At 41.3% G+C, this 22,134-nt stretch overlaps 2 protein-coding genes across 2 annotated transcripts in view; one reads left to right on the top strand and one right to left on the bottom strand.

Moving 5' to 3' along the window:
- LOC122814457 overlaps positions 1-22,134 on the top strand; it is a 1,903,843-nt gene that overhangs the window by 791,368 nt on the left and 1,090,341 nt on the right.
- LOC122813945 (nuclear factor 7, brain-like) overlaps positions 1-22,134 on the bottom strand; it is an 87,900-nt gene that overhangs the window by 19,308 nt on the left and 46,458 nt on the right. The window contains exon 2 of the mRNA XM_044086491.1: positions 16,028-16,123. Coding sequence (XP_043942426.1) covers positions 16,028-16,123 — 96 coding nt within the window. The remainder of the gene's footprint in view (positions 1-16,027; positions 16,124-22,134) is intronic.

Raw genomic sequence — 22,134 nt, 5'->3', positions numbered from 1 at the left:
GGTTGTGCAAGGTAGATAGCTGAATAAAGGCAAGTTGGTTGGGGAATTCAAGCCAGTTTAATTCTAGGTGTGGTTTTTACAGGGGTGTGTGTAATATTTAGAGTTTGTGGCAAACTTTGCAACTTTGTTGTAGCACTGTTCCATCTTGCTTAGGGTAGAAGTTTGCAAGTTAGTTAAGATAGTGGCACCATAAAGAAGGGAGGGAAGTAAAAATGTTTTTGCAAGGGTAGTTTTGGTTGGTGCAGTAAAGAAATGTTTGTTTATATACAAAAAAGAATCCAATTTTTTTGTGTTTTCCTTATATTCTGCTGTATATGGGGATCAAATGAAAGTTTATTGTCAATGATAACACCTAGAAGTTTGGTTTCCTGCACTGTTTCTATGACAGTGTTGTCAGATGCAAGGATGTTGAAATGATCAGTGACAGGGAAGGTGTTTTTGGCATGAAAGAGTAATAGTTTTCTCTTCTTTGGATTAAGAAAGAGTTGGGCATTTCTTAGCCAGGATTCAAGCTGCATAAAGGACTGCTGAGTTTTTGAAAGTAGTTCTGTAGCGATTGAGCAGTGCAGATTATGGTAGAATCATCAGCATACTGAATGAGGGTCCCAGGGTGAGAGGCAGTGTGAAGGTTATTTGTGAAAATGTTGAAAAGTAGGGGTCTTAGGATGGAGCCTTGGGGGACTCCGGTAGGGTTGTGGAGGAAGGATGAGAGTTCATTGGACCATTTCACTGCTTGTTTACAATACTTGAGGTAGCTCTGAAACCATATTACTGTGTTAAGCTTAAGTCAGACAGTGTGTTTAAAAGTAAGGGGGGAGACACTGTGTCAACGGCCTTGGAGAGATCAAGGAATAATGAGGCTGTATAGCATCCTGCATCTCTGGCCTTGTTCACAGTGTCTGTAAAAGATGACAGGGCTATAGCTGTGCTGAGGCTAGGTCTGAAACCCTGCTGTGTTTTGTTTAAAAGACTGTTTTGCAATAGATATTGCATTACCTGCTGATGGATACCTCTCTCAAGAATTTTGGAGATGGGTGATAAGATGGATATAGGACGGAAATTGGATGGATCAAAATAGTCACCTCCTTTGTGGATGGGGGTGATGTGAGATTGTTTCCATATTGCAGGGACTTCTGATTCGGGTAAAGACCTATTTATAAGAATCCTGATTGGGTAGGTAACTGAGTTAGCAGCCAGTTTGAGGTAGTATGGTAAGAGAGCGTCAACTGAGGCAGAGCAGGGTTTTAGTTTTTGTAGCAGTTTCTTAATGGTGTTAGTGGGTATGGGCTGAAATGAGAATGGGGTTTGTATGACATTTTGTTGAGTAGGGGGTTTAATAATGACAGGGTTAGAAGTAGTTAATGGTCTGGGGTTGGCATCTGAATAGATTGAAGGGTGGGGGGTCCAGCATTAATGGTGTTAGTAAGTAGGTCCTAAATTGATTTTATGAAGTGCTTGGTAAACTTTTCGGCTATTTGTGACGGAGGGGTATCAGGTGACAGGGTGTGCTCTTCATTTCTTCCAGGGTTAAGTAGAGAAGATATGGAGTGCCAATGTGACAGAGGGGTATCAGGTGACAGGGTGTGCTCTTCATTTCTTCCAGGGTTAAGTAGAGAAGATATGGAGTGCCAATGTGATGGAGGGGTATCAGGTGACAGGGTGTGCTCTTCATTTCTTCCAGGGTTAAGTAGAGAAGATATGGAGTGCCAATGTGACGGAGGGGTATCAGGTGACAGGGTGTGCTCTTCATTTCTTCCAGGGTTAAGTAGAGAAGATATGAAGTGCCAAAATGTATTTACTGGGGTTGATTTTATGCTGGAGTTGAAGCTGGGAATGATATGACTTCTTACCTCTGCTGATTAGTTTTGTCACTTTGTTATGTAGTGTTTTGAAATTAACATGATTTTTTTCATTTTTGGAGGATTTAAAACTGCATAGTTCACATAAGGAGTTGAAAGCACAACTGCAAGTGGTTATAACTTTCTCAGATGATGTAAGAATGTCATTTGGTCTTGATAAATGTACAAAAGCAACATTTAAAGCAGGAAGGCTGTAGCACCAACTAAACATCACTCTGGGATAGGAATGTGATATAAAGGGACTTGAGCAAGAGGGAATGTATAAATAGTTGGGAATCGATGAAGGATTGATAATAAAACATGAACAAATATAATCAGCACCAAAACATATTGGATCAGTTAGACAGGAAAACAAGAAAAATGTTTCATGTGTATCAAATGATATATAAAAATCAATTTATACCAAGATTCCCATTTTGAATGGGGTATGGGCCTCCTTAAAATTGATTACACCTACAGATATGCAATCGTAGGACTGCATACATGTCTGCTGACCTCACCAGGTAAAAACATGGTGGACATTTTAAAGCATGAGGAGAAGTCTAAGATGACTTAGTTTATCAGAATCATTTCAGGGTCAAGCGGGGATGGAAATCAAACCAGAAGTAAATAAAAATCAGACGGCAACTGACTGTGTCAAAAACAAAGGAAAGAATATAAGCAGAAGGATCAGATGAGAAGGAAAGAAATGTGGAAACGTTATAAATAGTGTGTCAAGTACACACATCTCCAGGAACAACCTCATGCTGATCAGGATTTAATGCACAAAGGGTTAAGGAGTGAGGAACTGAAACCAAAAGAAATGTGGAAACGCCATAAATAGTGTGTCAAGTACACACATCTCCAGGAACAACCTCATGCTGATCAGGAGTTAATGCACAAAGGGTTAAGGAGTGAGGAAATGAAACCAAAAGATTAAAGGTTAATAATAGTGGCCCAGGATAGGAGACTACATACAAACTGGTTTACAAAGTCTACTGAATATGTGGGAGAAACAGACAAATGCAAGTTCTGTAAAAAAAAAAAAAAAAGAATGAGAAACAGTCACACAAGTTGTTACTGCATGTGATACACCTATGGCAGGGACCTGTATACTGAAAGACACAAATAATGTGGCAAAACTGTTGCATTGAGGATTGTGCAAACACTACAATATTAAAGTAGTTGTGAAGCACTGGAAACATGAACCACAAAGCATTACAGACAACGATGACGTGTATATCACATGGGAATCACCCGTTACCAACAGTTCAAAAAACAGATGTGAGAAAATCAGATATAGTAGTCACCGACAAAAAGACAAAAGTGCATTGATCCATAAAGTTGTACACCCAGTGATAAGTGTCTTACATACAGACAGACACAGTAATAAATATCAAAAATCACAGAAATAAGTGAGATCAATGTGAAAGAGAGATACACCGATAGTTCTAACAGTAGCAGGAGCAACAGGTCTTTAAGAATTTAGAATTGTGCTAGGATATGCTACCAATACATGTAACTTCACATGAATTACAGAAGGAGTCAGTTCTGGGCACACTGCAGGTGCTGCATAGGAGCACATTTTGCCAAGTCTAAGAATGAAACAGCACTAATTTTATGAAATTTAATCATGCTCTGAATTAGGCAAGGGGTCCATTCCCGTTATGGTGTTACAAACCCAAAAGACTTGGAGAAATTGAATAGGGAGTTACAGAGATTTTTGATATACTCCTACCACCCCCTCAGGGCAGAAAGCACAGTGCAGTGCCTGCCACTTTAAAGCCAGTGAGAGAGCATGGCTCTGCAAACCTGTGCCATCATGCTACTGTGCATATCCAGTCCTCGCTGGCCTTGTCTAACACCTCCCTGAAGGATGGTGGGGCCATTGTTGGCCTCCAATTCCTATCCATCCTTAGTTCCTTTAGTACTCTGGCTTCTAATATAACCTGTGCTTCCTGAGGCATAATCCCACTGCACCACATCGTCAGCATCTGAAATGTTTACATTCGATCACAGTGAACACAATAAACAAAGGCCACGGTGTCTGTGGAAGCAGTTGTAGTGCTGATGTGTTGCACCAGCATCTGAATTGTTTACATTCTATCATAGCGAACACAAGCTATCTAAAGTAAACAAAGGCCACAGTGTCTGTGGAAGCAGTTGTAGTGCTGATGTGTTGTACCAGCATCTGAAGTGTTTACATTCGATCATAGTGAACACAAGCTATCTAAACAAAGACCACGGTGACTGTGGAAGCAGTTGTAGTGTTGATGTGTTGCGCCAGCATCTGAAGTGTTTACATTCGATCATAGTGAACACAAGCTATCTAAACAAAGGCCACGGTGTCTGTGGAAGCAGTTGTAGTGCTGATGTGTTGTAACAGCATCTGAAGTGTTTACATTCGATCATAGTGAACACAAGCTATCTAAAGTAAACAAAGGCCGTGGTGTCTGTGGAAGCAGTTGTAGTGCTGATGTGTGGTACCAGCATCTGAAGTGTTTACATTCGATCATAGTGAACACAAGCTATCTGAAGAGAGCAAAGCCGTGGTGTCTGTGGAAGTAGTTGCAGTGCTGATGTGTTGTAACAGCTGCTACAACCACTCCTGTTGTGACAAGAATGAGAACCTTTCCCTGCTCCATGTGCTGCAGGGATGTGTACGTTAGACCAGTGCCTGAAGCAGACATTATTCTGCTACTGTTGTAATCGGCAGCAGTTTTAGATTTATATAGTGAAACATGGATAAAAGAAGGTTATTTTCCCCATATAGGTGTGTACAAACTGTTGGAATAGCTAGGGGAGTCACAGGTTGTGCTTTCTTCATACCAAACTGGTGCTAGCACACTTTGTAAATGTGATGTAATATAATTTGTGTAAACAGTGTTATCACACAGTATCCTTCTTTGAACAGTGTTAGCACTCTTACTTGTACTGTGTACCTCATTTGTATATGTTTTTGGCATCAGCTGCCTGCTTGGTGCACAGTCGTTAATTACTTCTGCAGCCCTGATTGTCTAGTTACCTCAGAAATGGAACTGGGTCTTTTTCCCCTGCATTTCTCTGTACATGGACCCTACATGGTACATCTCTGAATTTCACCCACAGATAACGGACTGCACAATACATCAAAGAACACCACATGCTGTGCAGTAGAACCTTTTCAGGAAAGCATTTTAATGCAGGATTGTGGAGTTAACAAGTCCTCATTTTACAGTTGGCCAGAGCATTTGCTCAAACTCTAAGCATTCGCCTCAGTGTTCAGAAGATTTGCCAATTTTCGCTATAACCGAGTATGCACTAAAGTTACCACAGCCTGTCTAAAAGTGATAAACAATTCATAAAATATGCCATTTAGTAGATACAAGGTCTCAAAATGAATTCATTTTGTACCACATATGAGCAAGCATTCTCCAGTTGTAGTGTTGTTCTATGTTTAGCTTACATTTCACATTTACCAGTTACTGGAGCTGTACTTCCGAGTTCCTTCCTTTCATTAATTCCAGTGACAGTCTTGCTTAACGTAGACATGTTAATTACTACTACTTATAAAAATGTACCGCTAAGCCTTATTGACCACAGTGGACAGAATTTTACAACCTGGAATACCACCCATATGATATAAGTTACTGCAGAAATGGTACCCGTCATGAAGACGTGCAGCTTGATCCGTCACTCTTCAATGGTGGAACTCAAGCTGCATTTTTCAGAGACTCCTGCACTGGTGGACATGTTTATTTGTTTTGCACTGCTTTAATATTTACCTTATAAACTTTGGAAAATTCACCTGAAAACCACTGTAAACCAGAAAATAATCACATTCTCTACAGTGACATGACATGTACTGTATAAGACATTAAATAACCACTGTCTCTGCAGTGACATGCACTGTATAAGACATAAAATAGCTACCGTCTCTGCAGTGACGTGCACTGTATAATGCATAAAATAGCCACCGTCTCTATGGTGATGTGCACTGTATAATGCATAAAATAGCCACCGTCTCTACGGTGACGTGCACTGTATAATGCATAAAATAGCCACCATCTCTACGGTGACGTGCACTGTATAATGCATAAAATAGCCACCATCTCTATGGTGACGTGCACTGTATAATGCATAAAATAGCCACCATCTCTATGGTGACGTGCACTGTATAATGCATAAAATAGCCACCGTCTCTACGGTGACGTGCACTGTATAATGCATGAAATAGCCACCGTCTCTATGGTGACGTGCACTGTATAATGCATAAACTAGCCACCATCTTTACAGTGACCTGCATTGTATAATGCATAAACTAGCCACCATCTCTACTGTGACCTGCACTGTATAATGCATAAAATAACTACCGTCTCTAAGGTGACGTGCACTGTATAATGCATAAAACAACCACCGTCTCTACGGTGACGTGCACCATATAATGCATAAAACAACCACCGTCTCTACGGTGACGTGCACCATATAATGCATAAAACAACCACCGTCTCCACGGTGACGTGCACCATATAATGCATAAAACAACCACCATCTCTACGGTGACGTGCACCGTATAATGCATAAAATAACCACCATCTCTACGGTGACGTGCACCGTATAATGCATAAAACAACCACCGTCTCTATGGTGACGTGCACCGTATAATGCATAAAATAACCACCATCTCTATGGTGACGTGCACTGTATAATGCATAAAATAACCACCGTCTGTACGATGACGTGCACCGTATAATACATGAAATAACCACCGTCTCTACAGTGACGTGCACCGTATAATACATGAAATAACCACCATCTCTACGGCGACGTGCACTGTATAATACATGAAATAACCACCATCTCTATGGCGACGTGCACTGTATAATGCATAAAACAACCACCATCTCTACGGTGACGTGCACCGTATAATGCATAAAATAACCACCATCTCTACAGTGACGTGCACCGTATAATGCATAAAATAACCACCGTCTCTATGGTGATGTGCACCGTATAATGCATACAATAACCACCGTCTCTACGGTGACGTGCACCGTATAATGCATAAAATAACCACCGTCTCTATGGTGACGTGCATCGTATAATGCATAAAACAACCTCCGTCTCTACGGTGACGTGCACCGTATAATGCATAAAATAACCACGGTCTGTACGGTGACGTGCACAGTATAATGCATGAAATAACCACCGTCTGTACGGCGACGTGCACTGTATAATACATGAAATAACCACCGTCTCTATGGTGGCGTGCACCGTATAATACATGAAATAACCACTGTCTCTACGGCGGCATGCACCGTATAATACATGAAATAACCACCGCCTCTACGGCGACGTGCACTGTATAATACATGAAATAACCACCATCTTTACGGCGATGTACACCGTATAATACATGAAATAACCACCGCCTCTACGGCGATGTGCACCGTATAATACATGAAATAACCACCGTCTCTACAGAGACGTGCACCATATAATACATGAAATAACCACCGTCTCTACGGCGATGTGCACCGTATAATACATGAAATAACCACCGTCTCTACAGAGACGTGCACCGTATAATACATGAAATAACCACCATCTCTACGGCGATGTGCACCGTATAATACATGAAATAACCACCATCTCTACGGCGACGTGCACTGTATAATACATGAAATAACCACTGTCTCTATGGCGACGTGCACTGTATAATACATGAAATAACCACCATCTCTATGGCGCCGTGCACTGTATAATACATGAAATAACCACCGTCTCTACAGCGACGTGCACTGTATAATACATGAAATAACCACCGTCTCTACGGCGATGTGCACTGTATAATACATGAAATAACCACCATCTCTATGGCGACGTGCACTGTATAATACATGAAATAACCACCATCTCTACGGCGACGTGCACTGTATAATACATGAAATAACCACCGTCTCTACGGCGACGTGCACTGTATAATACATGAAATAACCACAGTCTCTACTGCAATGTGCACTGTATAATACATGAAATAACCACCGTCTCTATGGCAACGTGCACTGTATAATCCGTGAAATAACCACCGTCTCTACGGTGACGTGCGCTGTATAATACGTGAAATAACCACCTTCTCTATGGCGACATGCACTGTATAATACATGAAATAACCATCTCTATGGCGACGTGCACTGTATAATACATGAAATAACCACCGTCTCTAGGGCGACGTGCACTGTATAATACATGAAATAACCATCATCTCTACGGCGACGTGCACTGTATAATACATGAAATAACCACAGTCTCTACTGCGATGTGCACTGTATAATACATGAAATAACCACCATCTCTATGGCAACGTGCACTGTATAATACATGAAATAACCACCATCTCTACAGCGACGTGCACTGTATAATACATGAAATAACCACCATCTCTACAGCGACATGCACTGTATAATACATGAAATAACCACTGTCTCTACAGCGACGTGCACTGTATAATACATGAAATAACCACCATGTCTACAGCGATGTGCACTGTATAATACATGAAATAACCACCATCTCTACAGCGACGTGCACTGTATAATACATGAAATAACCACCATCTCTACAGCGACGTGCACTGTGTAATACATGAAATAACCATCTCTACAGCAACGTGCACTGTGTAATACATAAAATAACCACCATATCTACAGCGACGTGTACTGTGTAATACATAAAATAACCACCATCTCTACAGCGACGTGGACTGTATAATACATAAAATAATCACCGTCTCTACAGCGACGTGTACTGTATAATACATAAAATAATCACCGTCTCTACAGCGGTGTACTGTATAATACATAAAATAATCACCGTCTCTACAGTGACGTGTACTGTATAATACATAAAATAACCACCGTCTCTACAGCGACGTGGACTGTATAATACATAAAATAATCACTGTCTCTACAGCGATGTGTACTGTATAATACATAAAATAATCACCGTCTCTACAGCGTGTACTGTATAATACATAAAATAATCTCCATCTCTACAGTGACATGTACTGTATAATACATAAAATAATCACCGTCTCTACAGCGTGTACTGTATAATACATAAAATAATCTCCATCTCTACAGTGACATGTACTGTATAATACATAAAATAATCACCGTCTCTACAGTGACATGTACTGTATAATACATAAAATAATCACCGTCTCTACAGTGACATGTACTGTATAATACATAAAATAATCACTGTCTCTACAGTGACGTACTGTATAATACATAAAATAATCACTGTCTCTACAGTGACATGTACTGTATAATACATAAAATAATCACTGTGTCTACAGTGACATGTACTGATTTTTGTCTAATACAAGCACTTCACTCTTTTTTATCATTATGAATTGAAGATTGCACTGGTCAATGTGAAGGCACAATCAAGCCCCCACTTAAGCAACCAACCATTTCCCTAAAAGTTGTTAACGCGCTCTAGACTGTATGTCCTTGGAGCCAAGCATATTAAAGCAAGGATGTGCAGGAGTGAAGCCCCCTCCACGGCAGTATGGAAAACAGACCCCCCTCAGAGCTAAAGTCTTTAACTTTAGCTGTTTGGTTCCAACCTTCATGGAAGCAGTCACTTAAGCATTCCATATCCCAGTGTGGATTATACAGCAGGTCTGTAACAAGTAACATCAGGGTGTAAGGCAGTGTAAAATGGATCCTGGCCTTTGCAGCACACAGATTGACTCTGAGAAATTTTCAGATGGTTTACAAGTTGAGTTTACCCACAACTTACTAAAGACTATACAGATAACATGCCTTCTTGAAGTACTGCTTATACAAGTGTACTTTACACAGACTCAGGCTTCAGCAGCATATCTGATGCAAAGACAATGACAATTATTTATATGTTGTTGTTTGTCTTTCGGCTTTTCCTGGTTAGGGGTCGCCACAGCGGAACTCCAGTCCGCTAATGATTGCCAGTTGTTTTTTTATGATGTCGAGTTGCCAGCCCGATGCCCAACCTTCAATGAAGGCACACCCATTCAACGCATGTCTTTCGAACGCCCACTCAACCGCGGGGAGGACATGCAGACTCCACACAGAAGGCACTCCCAACCCAAGCTGAGAATCGAACGGGAGAACCTCTTAATGTGAGGCAACAACACTACCGCTGCACCACCGTGGAAGTACAATTATTTATAGGTAATGCAGGTATTTTACATTTTTAAAATAAATTATAAATTAATGTATTGTGCTTGAAATGTTAACACTATTTACTTTACTTAACAATTAAGTTTTCCAAATCACATTCAGAAAGGCTGATAAGATGGAAGGAAAAAGTACAGTTTTGTACCTACCATAAATGTAGATGTCCGATAGACATGCAACTGCAGTCATAACATATGGGTTGTCCTGCCTCAGGCAGCCCTCGGTCAGCCGGATTCCAAAGTCTGGGTCCGACGTCGGCTGATGTCGCATTTCTCTCCGACGTCAGAGCGGCTGGAGTACATAAGCATCAGCCGACGCCATCTTCTTCAGTGTTTCTTGCCCCAGATGCCAGGTGCCCTCCAAGGAAGGCTGTAATCAAATTGGAAGACAAAAACAGGATTCCAGAGAAATAAATGAGCAATAAAACAAATACACCATAACAGATATCCCCAGCTAAGAGAAACAGGGATAGGAGTGGACCCTAGGCATAGAGGGGTATGGAGGGAGGGAAAATCCGACGGCAGTTGCATGTCTATCGGACATCTACATTTATGGTAGGTACAAAACTGTACTATGTCCTTCAAGAATGCAACTGCAGTCATAACATATGGGTAGAATACCATAGCTTAGCTGGGGGAGGAGGAATGCTCTAGGAAAAAGATGGTGTGGCAATCAAACCCTGCAGGACTGCCAAAGCAAAGCCTGCTCTGGATCTGGAGTATAGAGGGAGATTGTAGTGTTTGGAGAATGTATGCACGGAGCTCCATGTAGCAGCTTCTAGAATGTCCTTAGTAGGCACCCCTCTTAAGAATGCTGTAGAGGTGGCTGTAGCTCTTGTGGAATGTGGTCTGACATTGGCTGGAACAGTCTTTCCATGAAAGGAATAACAAAATCTGATGCAATGTCCAATCCATTTTGAAATAGTCTGTTTTGAAATTGCTTTTCCTTGGACTGCAGGGGCGTAAGCTACAAAAGTTGTTCAGACTTCCTACTGGCCTTGGTTCTGTCCAGATAGTATCGGGTTGTCTGTGAATGTCCAAGGTATGTAACAGTCTTTCCCCCTTATTCTCAGGATTGGTGAAGAAAGCAGGCAGATGAATAGCTTGATTTAAAGAAACCCTAGATACCACCTTTGGCATAAAAGTAGGGTTGGTCCTTAATGAAACCCTGTCTCTGTGAAAAATTATGAACGGTGGTATTGCCATTAGGGCCTGTAGTTCCGAAACCCTTCTTGCTGAGGTAATTGCCAACAGGAAAGCTGTCTTCCATGAGAGAAATTGCAAGTCAACTGAAGCTGCTGGCTCAAATGGAGGTAGAGTCAGTTTTTCTAGGACAAAATTGAGGTCCCAGACTGGCACTGGGGCCTTTCTTGGTGGCTTGATGTTCTTGATTCCCCTGAGGAATTGCCTTAGCAAAGGGTGTGAAAAGACAGGAGGATCAGTGTTATATCTAGCTGAAATAGCTGATGCATGTATCTTTATGGAAGAATATGAGAGGCCGTTCTTTAGCATATCCACCAAATATTCCAAGATGAGTGGGATGTTCAACAATGATGCATCATGTCCCTTGCTGGTATTTCAATTGCTGAATCTCTTCCATTTTGCTAAGTAAACCTTTCTGGTGGATGGTCTTCGAGCCTCTGTTAGTATCCGCTGAACTTCCTTGGAGAAAGATAGGTTGAGGTTATTTATGGGATCTCCCAGGCTGTTAGCTGCAGTGTCTGAAGGTTTGGATGCACTGTTTTGAAATTGTGTTGAGTCAAAAGTAGAGGCCATTGGGGAAGGGCCCACCTCCTGGTGTGACATATGCTCCGTAGTAGTGGGTACCAGTGTTGTCTTGTCCAGTCCAGAGCTATTATGATTCCCTTGGGTCTCTCTGCTTTGATCTTTAGTAATACTGAGGTCATCAGTGGCAGAGGTGGGAATGCATAGATTGTTAGGAAGTTCCAGTTGAATGAGAGAGCATCTATTTTCCAAGCTTTTGGATGGTATGTCCTTGTGCAGAATTTTTGTAGATGATGGTTGAGGTGAGAGGCAAATCGGTCTACTTCTGGCCTGCCCCATGTCAAAGTGAGTTGTGTGAAGATCTTCGGATGTAACCTCCACTCATGTGGATCTGTGAAATTCCTGCTTAGGCTGTCCGCCAACACATTGCCTTTGCCTGGAACAAACTGGGATTGTAACTGGATGTTTAGGCTCAGTGATTTTTCCCAAAGATGCATTGTCAGTCTGCAAAGGGGGTAAGAGGGGTGCCCCCTTGCTTGTTTATATACCACATCACAGTGGTGTTGTCTGTCTGTATCAGTAAATGGCCTTGCTGAAGTTGGTGTTGAAAGGCCTTGATGGCATGCATTACTGCCAGCATTTCCTTTTGATTTATATGCAGATGTGTTTCCTTTGGAGACCATTGTCCTTGTATACACCTGCCTTCCATGTGCGCCCCCCATCCAAGGTCTGAGGCGTCTGTGGTCATGGTCTGTGTTATCTGTGGTTTTTTGAATGACATACCTGTGTTTGCCTGGCTCACCGAGGCCCACCATAGGAATTCCTTTTGTAGGCATGGAATGAGCGGTATGGTTGTCTCCAAGTTGTTGCTGTGCTGAGACCAAATGCTTTTTAGGTACCATTGAAGCTTTCTCATGTGTAGTCTTGCTAATGGAACCAGGAGAATGCTGGATGCCACGTAACCCAGGGCCTGTAGGAATCTCCTTGCAGTCATCTGGGTGAGTTTTGCTAAACCTTTGAAGTAATGACTTAACTTCTCTTGCTTGTCTATTGTCAGGTAAGCCATTTGAGAAGCTGTGTCTAATTTGGCTCCTAAGAAGATTATTTGCTGGGATGGCTGCAGTCTTGAATTTTGGAAGTTGACTGTGTATCCCAGAGCTTGAAGTAATCATATGACATAGTCCAAGTTTTTTGTCAACATCAATTTGTCGTCCGCTTGTATGAGGCAGTCGTCCAGGTACGGGTAAATTTGTATCCCCTGGAGCCTGCAATGAGCAATTACTGAAGCCAGGCATTTTGTGAATACTCTGGGCGCAGTAGATAAGCCAAATGGCAATGCTGAGAATTGATAATGCTCTGGCCCTGCAAGAAATCTGAGGTATCTTCTGCAGCTGTGTCTGATAGGGACATGCAGATATGCCTCCTTGAGGTCCAGATTAATCAGCCAAGACCCCTTGCCCAGCATGGGAAGGAGTTGCTGTAGAGTCAGCATTTTGAACTTTGGTACTATGAGAAAGGTGTTTAATGCGGACAAATCCAGTATTGGTCTTCATTGAGATTCTTTTCTTGGAACAAGGAACAGTCTTGAGTAAAACCCCTGGCCTTGTTCTTGTTGTGGAACTCTTTCTATTGCTTTCATCCAAGTCAGCAGAGAGATTTGCTTGATAGCCTCTGCCCTCTGGTTTTGTGGTAGGTTTGGCATGCCTTGTTTTCTTGGCAAGGTATGAAAATGGAACCTGTAGCCTCGGTCTATAATGTCCAAAATCCATTTGTCCTTTGTCAGTCTGTGCCAATTTTCTGCAAACAGAGATAATTTCCCGCCCAAGGGAGCTTCTATTTGTTCCCTGGTTGGCGGTAGTAGAGGAAAGTCATTGAGATTGTGGCTGTGGGGCAGGTGAAACCCCTGCGTCACTTCTTTGGTTTCCTGGCTGCCATTGTCGTCCCCTGTAAGGACCTCTGTATTGGCCTCTTCCTCGCCACGCCTGTTTTACCCCTTTGAAACTTTTCTGGATTAGGAAAGGACCAGTTTTTTGAAGGCCAATTCCTACTGAATCTGGGGGGTTGAACCTGGAGGAAATCTTTCACCGTCTGAACTGATTTTGCTTTTTCCTCGATGGTCTTTAACACATCCTTAGCATTAGCACCAAAAGCTTGTTCTTTTCCAAAGGTGCATCCAGAAGTTTTGCCTTTACATGATCTGGTAGAGGTTGATCTTTTAACCATGCATGTCTATGAATGACTGCCCCTGTCATAGCTGCCCTACATGAAGCTTCCAGTGCATCATATCCACACTGCAGGAAGTGATTGCTTACTTGCTGAGTGTTATGTACAGCTTCCTGCAAAGCCTTCCTGTCTAAAGGATCAGGAGTGGCCAATGTTTTTTGTACATCTTCTAACAGGAAATCCTGATATTGTAACATATGAAAAAGGCAATTCAAAGCTCTCATAGATAAGGTAGTGGATGTGTAAACCTTTTTGCCCCATCTCTCTAATGACTAGCTTCCCTGTTGGAGGGCAATGGATTTTTAGAGGTGGAAGCTGAAACTCCTTTAGGCCCCTGTGAAATAGTTTCCAAATCAGCAGTATGGGCCCTGAATAAATGGGAATGTGTTTCTGGGACCCTGTAATACCTGTCTGGCTTGGCTGGAGCAGGAGGAAGAGAGTCAGGGGTAACACTAGAGTCAGAATATAAATCATCCAAAACATCAAGTACAGGAGGAATAGCTAAAGGCCTATGCTGGGGCTTCTTAAGGAAAGTCCGAAGGCGTTTTCTGGAATCAGAATATTCCTGGCCATGCCACTTGAAATGTTCCCTCATGGTATGCAGAACTTCCCCAAAAGAAATATCCTCAGGAGGGGAGGCCAAGGGGATGGAATCCTCTGCGTCCGAGTCCTCATAGGTCTGGAAGAGCTCTTCCTGGCTATCAGAGTGGACAGAGCCCTCAGAATCTTCATCTGATGGAATAGGGTCAGAGGGTTCAACCCGGGGTCTTTTATCAGAAGGAGGCTGGGATCCTCTCTCAGGATGGGCTTGTGAACCTCTAATCATAAAAATTAAGTCAGCAGCCATAGACATAATTTGTGTCTCTGGAGTAGGCTGAGGTAAGGTTTTAGTAGTAAGATGTTTTGTTTTGCTGGCTGCCTTAGCCCTGGTGTAGGCCTTAATAGACATGGCCATAGAAGGCCTGGCAGCTCCACGTGCAGGAGTGACCTTGTCTACAAAAATGGTCTCGGGCATTTCCTCAGTTTCGGTATCCGGAGGAAAATCAATAACTGGCGTCGGAGTGATATCCGGAATCGGAGTCGTCGGTAATGCGGTGTCTTTGGTTCGGAGCGGTGGAGAGACCGTCTCAGAGGGAACCGGAGCACTCGCGATAGGTTTTGGCGTGGAGTCGGTGGTAGACGCGGGCCGAGGATGTCGGTCCCGGTCTTTTCGTTTCTTGGGAGTTTGTGATGTCGGAAGTTCCGACGGCATTGTGTAAGCGAATTTTTCGCTGAAAAAATCTTCAGCGAACTCCGCCCGGCGCCTGAGAGTGCGCTTGTTGAAGCGAGCACAGGCTACACAGGCCGAGACGTCGTGGTCTGGGCCGAGGCAAGGAAGACAGTAAGAGTGGAAATCCTTATGAGGTATTTGTTTACCACAAGAAAGACAATTGTTAACTTTTTCAGTAATTTCTGACATCGGCTGAGGCAAGAAAAGGTCCCCAATGGGGTACTTAGCTTTTTTGATGACTTCAGAATTGAAGAATACAGGAGCTGACCGACCGGCACTTGCGAACTGCTTCTGCTTCGGGCACCGCGCGGCAAGAAAGACTGAAGAAGATGGCGTCGGCTGATGCTTATGTACTCCGGCCGTTCTGACGTCGGAGAGAAATGCAACATCAGCCGACGTCGGACCCAGACTTTGGAATCCGGCCGACCGAGGGCTGCCTGAGGCAGGACAACCCATATGTTATGACTGCAGTTGCATTCTTGAAGGACATCAACATCAGTTCCTCCAAGTTGCTTTCTGAATTAAAATATGACTCCATTTGGGTATTGAAATGTTTCACTTTTCCTAAACATAACACAGTCATGGTAATGCTGCATAACAATATATCCAACAGATTTCGTGCAGTGCTCACTGTTAACTAATAACATACTTACACCATAAAATGATACATGAAGCAGACCTGAATGACATGACAGGTGCCTCATTTACTCTCGTCACCGACTTCTTCCATTCAAGGCATCTGCAACACATCACTGTCAGTTTACTTACCTGTATGTCTCCAAGTTCCTTTTCTTTCTTGTTTGGTAAGTTTCTGAGATCATTAGGTTTGGATTCAAGAACTGATAAGGAAACTTTGATTTTGTCCTATAAATATAAAAATGAAAAAAAAAACATAAGCAAAAAGAATACAGAGTGCAAAAATATCATAATCACTTTTCATACTTGGGGAATATAAATAAGGAGTCATCAAATTTACTTAATGTCTTTGCAAAGAAAAAACATACTGACACGCACAGAGATTGTACACTGTAGCTGAAGACCCAACCATGAACAGACAGTTAAATCATAGTGTGTTATTTGCACAATATTACACAAAACAGGATTGGCACATTTTATACTCCCAAGTTTATAAGACAGTGGATGAATAAAGCCAGAAAATGGAAGTCTGCACTGTTATGCAAAGAAATGAAAAGGGGGAGAAACCATGAGGAATATAAACAATAACTGTCCTTATAGCCAAAGATTAACAATTTTTTGCTACCTAATGAATGACTTACAGAGCCTAACAGTTATACCTCCTATTTCCCTCCATGATTCTCTAACACATGGATACACCAACATGAACTGGTGTTGGTAATGGGTGACTGGAATGCACACATCGGGACAGACAGAACAGGATATGAGAACTGCCTGGGTCCATATGGGTGGGGCAACAGGAATAAAGAAGGAGAAGCCATTCTAGACTTCTGTCTGGCAAATGGCTTGATAGTAACCAACACATAGTTCAGAAAGAGAGACAGTCACAAGATCACATACAAGAGTAGTCAACATGCAACTCAGGTAGACTTCCTCCTAGTAAGGAAAAGGCACTGGGGTAGAATCCATGATTGCAAAGTCATCTCCAGTGAAACAATCGGCCCACAGCATAAACCACTAGTGGCCACAATCAGCTGCAAGCAGTGGTCAGAGAAGGCTCTAAGGTCAACAGAGACCAGGCTGAAGACCTGGAAGTTGACTGGAGAGAAAGTATAACAGTTCAAGGAATTACTCAGGGCTCTAGCACCCCAAAAAAGGAGGAAATAGGTGGTGTTGAAGAATGGCAGCACCTAAAAACAGCATGTGTTAGGACTACAGAAAAGATATGTGGCCGAGCCAGGTATGGAAATAAGGTACATAAAGAAAGCTGGTGGTGGAATTCAGAAGTCCAGGAAGTCTTCAAAACAAAGAAGGAGTGCAGGAAGAAGTGGGAGACAGAAATGACTGACCAGGCTAGGAAGGACTACTGGTTGGCCAACAAAGAAACTAAGAAAGAAGTTGCGATAGCAAAGAATAGGGCATCAGAGGCACTGTACCAACTTCTGGAAAGTGACTCGGTGAGGGGCACAAAGAAACTACATCAGGTTGCAAGGTAAAGACAGAAAGATAAAGAAGATAGTCAGACACCCTTCATAAGGGATGCCAGCAACAACCTGCTCACCAGTCCAGAGGACATCAAAGGCAGATGGAAAAAGTATGTTCAGCAGCTTCTGAATGAAGAAAACCTCACAGAAGCTGTACTGCCTCAGAAACCACCTACGATGAGAGAAGAGGAGGAGCCCACCCTAGAAGAAGTAAGAACAGCACTAAAGAAGATGAAATCAAGGTAAGCAGCAGGCTCAGATGAGGTCACAGCAGATACGATAAAGATGTTGGGTGAGGTAGGGGAGAAATGGCTCCCGAGCATACTAATAGCAGTGTGGAGAGAAAGGTGTATCCCAGATGACTGGAGAGTAAGCATACTTGTGCCAGTGTGCAAGAACAAAGGGCCAGCCAAAACTGTGGACAGTATAGAGGCATCAAACTCCTATCACATTGCATGAAAGTCCTGGAGAGGGTGACTGATCAACAAATATGCAGAGTAGTAGAATGTAAAATGGGAAATGAGCAGTTTGGATTCAGATCAGGATGCAGCACAATTGACCCAATGTTTGCAGTGAGACAGATGCTCGAGAAAAAGCTAGAGATGAGGAGAGAGTCAACTGGGCATTCCTAGACTTGGAGAAAGCATATGACAAGGTCCCAAGAAAGTTGATCTGGGCAGTACTGTGGTGGTTTGAAGTCCCAGAAACATTGGTAGAATTAGTGCAGGCTATGTACAAGGACCCAATGACTCAAGTACGAACAGTGTTCGGTCTTACAGAGGGGTTCCCAGTGGGAGTGGGTGTACATCAGGGTTCAGCCCTGAGCCCATTGCTGTTCATACTGGTGATGGACTACATTAGCAAACAGGTTGGAGGGGATGGATCTACAAAGCTGCTGTATGCAGATGATGTGGTAGTACTGGCAGACTCTGAGCTAGAACTTCAGCAAAGGATAGGAGAATGGAATGCAAATCTGAAGGCACATGGGATGAAACTAAGCACAGATAAGATGGTGGTAATGGCAGCAAATTGGGGAAATCAGAAGAAGCTGAGACTAGAGATAGAAGGGAAAATAGTGGAACAGGTAAACAGCTTCAAGTACCTGGGAGGAGTCGAGGAGAAGGGTAGTCTGAATGAAGAGGTCAAAGCTAGAATCAGAGGGGCTACAGCCAACTTGCATAGAGTATCAGGTGTAGTCTATGACAGAAGAATGCCAAATAAGCTGAAAAGTAAGGTGTACAAGATAGTGGTGTGACCAGCACTACTGTATGGTACAGAAACCTGGGCAGTAAAGGCAGAACAGTTGAAGAAGCTAGAGGTGATGGAAATGAAGTGCTTGAGAAAGGTGGTAGGATGCACACTGTGGGACAGATGAAGAAATGAGGACATAAGAGCAGAAGCCAAAGTAGCCCCAATTGCAGAAAAGATCAAAGAGAACAAATTACAGTGGTTTGGGCACATGTGTAGAAAAGCAGAAGACAATCTGGTGAGGAAGATTTAGGACAGACAGAAAGAAGGTAAGAGGAGACGAGGCAGAATCCATGATCACATGGATTGTGTGAAAGAAGATCTGCAACAGTCAGGCATGAGTGTTGAAGAAGGCAGGAGTGTGGCACTGAATCAAGAGAGTTGGCAACGGTTAACATGATACCCCGACCCCATGTAGAAAAATGGGAAAAAGGGGGCTGATGATGATGATGATTCCCTAATACATCTCAATGATGCATATCTGAATTCCAACACAATATTCTACTCTGTGCTTATCTAAGACAGCCCTGTTAGACATCCATATTTCCTTTTGTAAAACTGATTTCCTTATATTACATATGAGCAGTTACCTCTCCAAATTCAAACGGCACCTCCACGATCTTTCACATAGTTTGTAATAAAATAAATGAAACAAATATGAATAAAGGCAAAATAATAACACACACAGTCCATAGAAAACTATTAACTGCAAGATCCATTTTGTTACTGGGTCAAGGAGGGTAAAAAAGCTTTATATACCAGAAGAGAGGAATGAAGAACAGGGCTAGTAAGTCTCATGGAGGGATTTGTCAGACTGGGGCAAGGATGTTAAAAAAGGGTTTATAAACCAGAAACGAGGAATGGAAGGAAAGAGCTAGTGCAGCTCAGTAAGGACAAGCAGGCGATAAAAGAATACAGACAAAACCAGAAATATTGAATTCAAACTTTATCTTGCTTTTGATGCGTGGAGGTAAGTGCACCTAGTTACATGGGACAGTAGTGGATGGGCACCCAAATAAACCCCAAAAAGACATACAGGGAAGTGACTGCCAAAAGGCAGGATACATATGGGAACCACATGGACCATCTTCCTTGCCAGTGTGCTGGTCAATCTGATGATGGGGATCTACAACAGATTACTAGCTATTGTGGAATTAGCTGAAGACCGATTCACAGCAAATAAAATCTGGGATCCACAAGTCTGCTAGGCTAACTGTGGTTGCAGGCAAAGTCATACAAAGAATCCCAAGGGAAAGGCTGTACTTCCTGCAGGGCAACAGTGTCTAGGACAATGCTGAAGAAATGGTCAGTATAACTTGATTCAGTTTTTATAACTAGGTTATAGGAAAACTTGACTGGAGAGAATTGGAAGATGATGTCTCCCAAGTTAATCGAGGCTTCTGACTTGGTCTTCCAGAAACAGCAGCAGGGGTGCTATGTGGACCTATACAGTCCGTGGTGAAATAGACTGAGGAACATGACTCATGGGGGTACTGCGTAGTTCAGGACTGGATCCAGTACTCTACGGTGAGTTTGTTTAACACATAGTGAAGGGATTGCACAAAGCTCTCAAGTATCCCTGGTTTTCTACAACATCTCTAATTTTTACTCAAACAATGTCTGCTTTTCTAGTAAATCTCTAAGGATTTATTTTACATTAGTTTACTGGGAAAGTCCAACTGAGCGCAGGTCCTTTTTCGTTGGAGGCCTGGGAAGAAAACCGGGAAGAAAATTTTCAGTTATCAATATAGAAACAATACAAAAAATAAAAAATACATGGAAGAAATAATAGAAGTTCTCACAAAAACAGTTACATACTGATATCAAGTACGATTCTTTTTTTTTCTCATATTTTTTTATTGATTTTCAAGAGTATAATTACAATTTTTAACAAGAACAACATAATATCAAATTTTTACAAAAACTATATACAAAGTCCAAAATAGATACCAAATCTTCAATAACATTACATTTTGTCTAATAGTTTTTTAAGCTTTATCCAGGCAATTTGTTTATGAGTCATGTTTGAGGAGTGTAACATAGCTGTTTGTAATTCCCTACTACAAATAATCTTAGTAAAAGATATAAATTCCTTAAATGAGAGGTTATTTTTACATTTCCAATTTCTAGTAATAGTTTTTCTTGCTATAGCAAGTAGAGTCCAAAGGAGGTTCATTTGATTCAGTGGAACATACCTTGGAATTGGTGCATTAAAAAGTATCATAGAATCAGAGATCTCGCATCTGTCCAACCACAAAGCTTTAATAAAATTTTTAAACTCCATCCAAAATGTGCTTATTGTTCTGCATTCTAAAAACATATGTGCCCAGTCGGCATCTATTAGCTCCTCGCATCTCCAACATCTATTAAAATCTTTCTTGCTTATTCTAGAGGCTTTTTTTGGTGTAATAAAACTTCTATGAATTAATTTCCATGTAAAAATTTTCCAATATGTGGAAGAAGAGGTATGGTAAACAGATCTGAGAATTAAAGTTTTATCATTTATATGTATTTGGGAGTTGTTGAAATTGTTGATATAGTTCCATAAATTGTCGTCTAATATTATTAGATCTGATCTAAGAATGTTGTAAAATCTTGACAATGAGATACCATTATTATAGCCTATATTGGTGAAGTCAAAGAGGATGGATAATTTTTTGGGGAGGTCTGTTATAGCAGGAAAATGATGTCTTTTAAATTCCGTTAAAATAAATTCTCTGAAGATTTGAATATTTAACCAGTTATTTTGGTAGATATTATACCTGGCTAAAAGGTAGGTAGTATCATGAATATTATTAGTTCCTAAAACTGATGCCAGAATAATAACCCATTTTCTTCCATAGTTTTTATTTTCATCATGTTAAAGGAATCAAAGCATCCCTTGGTTAAGATTATTGGAAACATTAGAATGGACAAATTGTTGTTCAAAAGGTTCTTATTCATTACTTTTTTAAAATTTTGCAAGATATATTTAATTATAGGAATAAGATGTGATTTTTCCTGCTCATTGTTGAAGAAGAATTCTTTAATAACTATAAATAGCTTAATATTTTCAGAACAATATCGTTTTGAAAAACTTGTCAAAATTACTTAATAGTATTGTTTTGTGTAAATTTTTCCAATTTGAATGGTATTTTGGACTTAACCACAGACTTGTTATATTAAGAGTAATGACATCAGCATAAAGCTCAAAATTTGGAAAAGCAATCCCTCCTTCAATCCAGTTTTTATAGTGCCAATCATATTTAATCCTTGGTTTTTGAGGATACCATAGAAATTTAATTAATATAATGTTTATGTATTTAAGTTGTTTTCTAGAAGGAGGAGCCAATAATGTTTGAAGATAAAAAATAATTTTTGGTAATAGAATCATTTTTATCAGAGATAATCTTTCTTCTATAGTAAAGAACATTTTCTTCCATCTATTAATGTATTCTGTGATTTTATTTAATAAAATTTTATAATTTATATTTATAGCGTCCTTCCATTTAGACAGAATATGAACTC

Source organism: Protopterus annectens, chromosome 10.part0 (genome assembly GCF_019279795.1).
Source record: "Protopterus annectens isolate FY-2018-M chromosome 10.part0, PAN1.0, whole genome shotgun sequence".
In the NCBI taxonomy this organism is placed as follows: domain Eukaryota; kingdom Metazoa; phylum Chordata; order Ceratodontiformes; family Protopteridae; genus Protopterus; species Protopterus annectens.
Note: the sequence above shows the minus strand (reverse complement) of the source record. Positions and strands in the feature narration are given on the sequence as shown.